The sequence below is a fragment of the Otolemur garnettii genome, unplaced genomic scaffold, assembly GCF_000181295.1.
Source record: "Otolemur garnettii isolate 467f Iridium unplaced genomic scaffold, OtoGar3 scaffold00029, whole genome shotgun sequence".
Lineage (NCBI taxonomy): Eukaryota > Metazoa > Chordata > Mammalia > Primates > Galagidae > Otolemur > Otolemur garnettii.
In genome coordinates, this window is record NW_003852424.1 from 15,012,572 (window position 1) to 15,015,333 (window position 2,762).

At 48.4% G+C, this 2,762-nt stretch overlaps 1 protein-coding gene across 3 annotated transcripts in view; it reads left to right on the forward strand.

Annotated features, from left to right (window-relative positions):
• The window catches only part of DOT1L (DOT1 like histone lysine methyltransferase), a 93,682-nt gene that overhangs the window by 28,839 nt on the left and 62,081 nt on the right, over positions 1–2,762 (forward strand). For 2 of the 3 annotated variants that reach the window (XM_023512503.1, XM_023512505.1), the window contains exon 3: positions 85–159. In XM_023512503.1, coding sequence (XP_023368271.1) covers positions 85–159 — 75 coding nt within the window. Of the gene's footprint in view, positions 1–84; positions 160–2,762 lie in introns of those variants that run through there. The other variant, XM_023512504.1, reaches the window with a different exon arrangement.

The following is a 2,762-nucleotide window of genomic DNA, read 5'->3' on the forward strand; positions in this document are numbered from 1 at the left end:
AAAAAAAAAAAAAAAAGAAAAGTGAATGTAGAAATCCGAGACTGAGTAGTTACGTTCATTGCTGTTTCTGCTTTTCTGTTTCAGATGGGTTTGTGAAGAAATCCCGGATCTTAAGCTTGCTATGGAGAATTATGTTTTGATAGACTATGACACCAAAAGGTAAGTGGGTTTCTGCTAATCTGCCCCCTCCCTTGGGGACAGGGTTAGTACTACATGGGGACACAGCCTATAATTAGCTCTTCTTAGATGGTTCAAGCCCAACTGAAATTTCCTTTTAGAGTTGGCTGTAGCTTCCATAAAGTTATTTTGGGAGGAAATGTTTATCAACTATTGGCACAGGCTGTTGGGGGAGGACATAACTTGAAGCTGCACGTTGTGGAAACTTGAGTTGGTATGTGTGAAATCACCCAAGTTAGCAGTCGCTCTTTTTATAGCAGGCAGCTGACTGCCAGAAGTCAGTGCTCCCGCCTGAGAGTTGTGCTGTGGGGCTGGCCTGGGAGGCTCAGGCATAGCCCTGTTTAGCTCATAGTAGGTTTGGTGAGTAAGTGTTTTCAGTCCTGTGGCTGCTTCTAGCAATTTCTTCCCAGCACCTCCTGGGTCTCAGAGGAGAGACTTGTGGTTAGAGAAGGGCAAGGTTGTCTCTGGAATGCCTATTTGGGATTGTTTTGTTTTTCTTTGAAAAAGAAGGAAGACATTCCAGGCTCATACTTATTTTATTTCTCAAGAGATGGTGAAGGGACAGGGCAGTCCTCCCTCAAGGGGTGTGTTGCCCTGAGCTTGGGTAACTCCCTCCAACAGAAGGTCAAGCCCAGAGGAGCCCTGAAGCCTCCTCTAACCCAGCACCTGGGTGTGATTTACCTCATCCACCATTTCAGAGTCATATGTGGAAGGGACTTTGTACTCTGATCTGCAGTTTCAGGCTTCTTAAATGTAGCTCCTGTCCCCCTAGCCTCGAGCCCCTCCCTGTCCCATCATTAGTACCCTTGTTAATCAGCAAGAGAGATTGTGTTCATTGCTTTCCTGGAGCAGGGAACCCCAGGGGTCTGCTAGCTTGTGGGCCCCTCCCTGCCTGACGGAGCTGTAGACACTGGGAGGCCCTTGGGTCCTCAGGTGTGATCATTTGCTGGGGGGTTCACAAGACCCAGGGAAACATTGTTACCTTTGCTGGTAACATATAAAGGATGTGGTGAAGGGTATAGCCATAGGACATGGCCTGGAGGGCCAGGTCTGGAGGTCCTAAGTTCAGGAGTTTCTGTCCCTGTGTAGTGGGGCACCACTCTCCCAGATAGTGAATATGATCATCAGCCCAGGAACTTTCTCAACCCTGTCCTTATGCAGGCGTGATTATTGTTAACTCTGGCCCCTCTCTTCTTCACAGAGGATGGGTAAGGTGGTCGCAAGTTTTAACTGCTTATCATGTCTTGAGGTTAATGGTGACTGGTCCCCATTGATGTCCCTGTCACCTAGGAAACTACCGAGATTAGGGGCTTTATGTAGGGACCCAGGGATAGAGGCTAGACAGTCGTTTACTATGATGTCACAGTCTCTGGGATGGGTGGGCATCCACTTAGGCTGGCCTGACTCATACAGGTCCCTAAGTCACTAGGTCATTTAAGTCACTTGTTGTTCATGCTGCTACTCGTTTGCCTAGCCCTGAGCTGTCCATGTGTTTGCTGCTTTGTTGGTGGCAGCCATGCCTGGGTGTGTGTGGGTGTACTTCCCCTCCATGCTCAGTCCATTTTAAGGAGGCATAGAAGGCTAGAAGGACATCAAAGGCTGGCAAGAAGAGTAGGGTGGCCTCCTGGTATCTGCCCAAGGGACCAGTATGACCTCAGGGTTGAACATGTAGTGGGAGTTCTGGTTTTCTCTTATGTCCTGTTTGAGTGATGAGCTGAGTATGAGTGCGTAGCTCCTCTGAACTTCTGCATCTACACATCCTTCCAGGAGAGGCTCTTCTAAGGAGTAAATAAATTTTGGGTGGGTTCCATGTGTGAGGTCAGGGGCGAGATGTAAAAGTTTCTATACAATGAAATGCAAATACAAAATGATGAACTGCATAAGAAATATGAGGCAGAGGTTTTAGGTCTGTTTAATCCATTTTTCCCTTCTGCACATTGGGAGATGGAGGGTATCAGAGTGAGGGTATGTGTGAAAGTTGTGTATGACAGGATTCTGCCCAGATACAGGTTGGTTATGACACTGCCTGCCCCATCTTCCCAGTCTTGCAATCGTCCTGCATCCCTGAAGCATGGTGATACTAGCCTGTACTTTCAGATTTCCACGTCAGGGCAGTCATGGGCTTTGAAGTCATGGGCAGTGTCTTCTTCACTATTTGCTGTTAAGTTCTCTGGCGTATTCACCTGTAGCTTCTGTGTAAGGGAATTGTGAACTTGTCCTTTTGAGTACTAATTTTTATGTTGAAAAGGGAAAATGTGGATCATCACCACACGCCACACGCTTAGGTTATTTAGGAAGGATGAAGAGAGGGCTGGGCAGCTGGGAGCTCCCTTGTGTGAAGAGGGTCCAACTATCTAGCCTTATCTGGCTGCTTCTCAGGGAGAAAACTGCTCACATGTGCATAGTAGGGGCAGGTGAATGGGTCCTGAGCCAGTCTTCCTTCCCCAGGCACAGGGGCTCCCAGCACAGTGGACTTGAGCTGCCATGCTCTGGGGGGACCATCCTGGTCACTGCAGGTGCACAGTCGTGTTCCTGGCCTCCACCCACATGAGCCTTGCCAGATGTCTTCTGGGATGTATGATAGG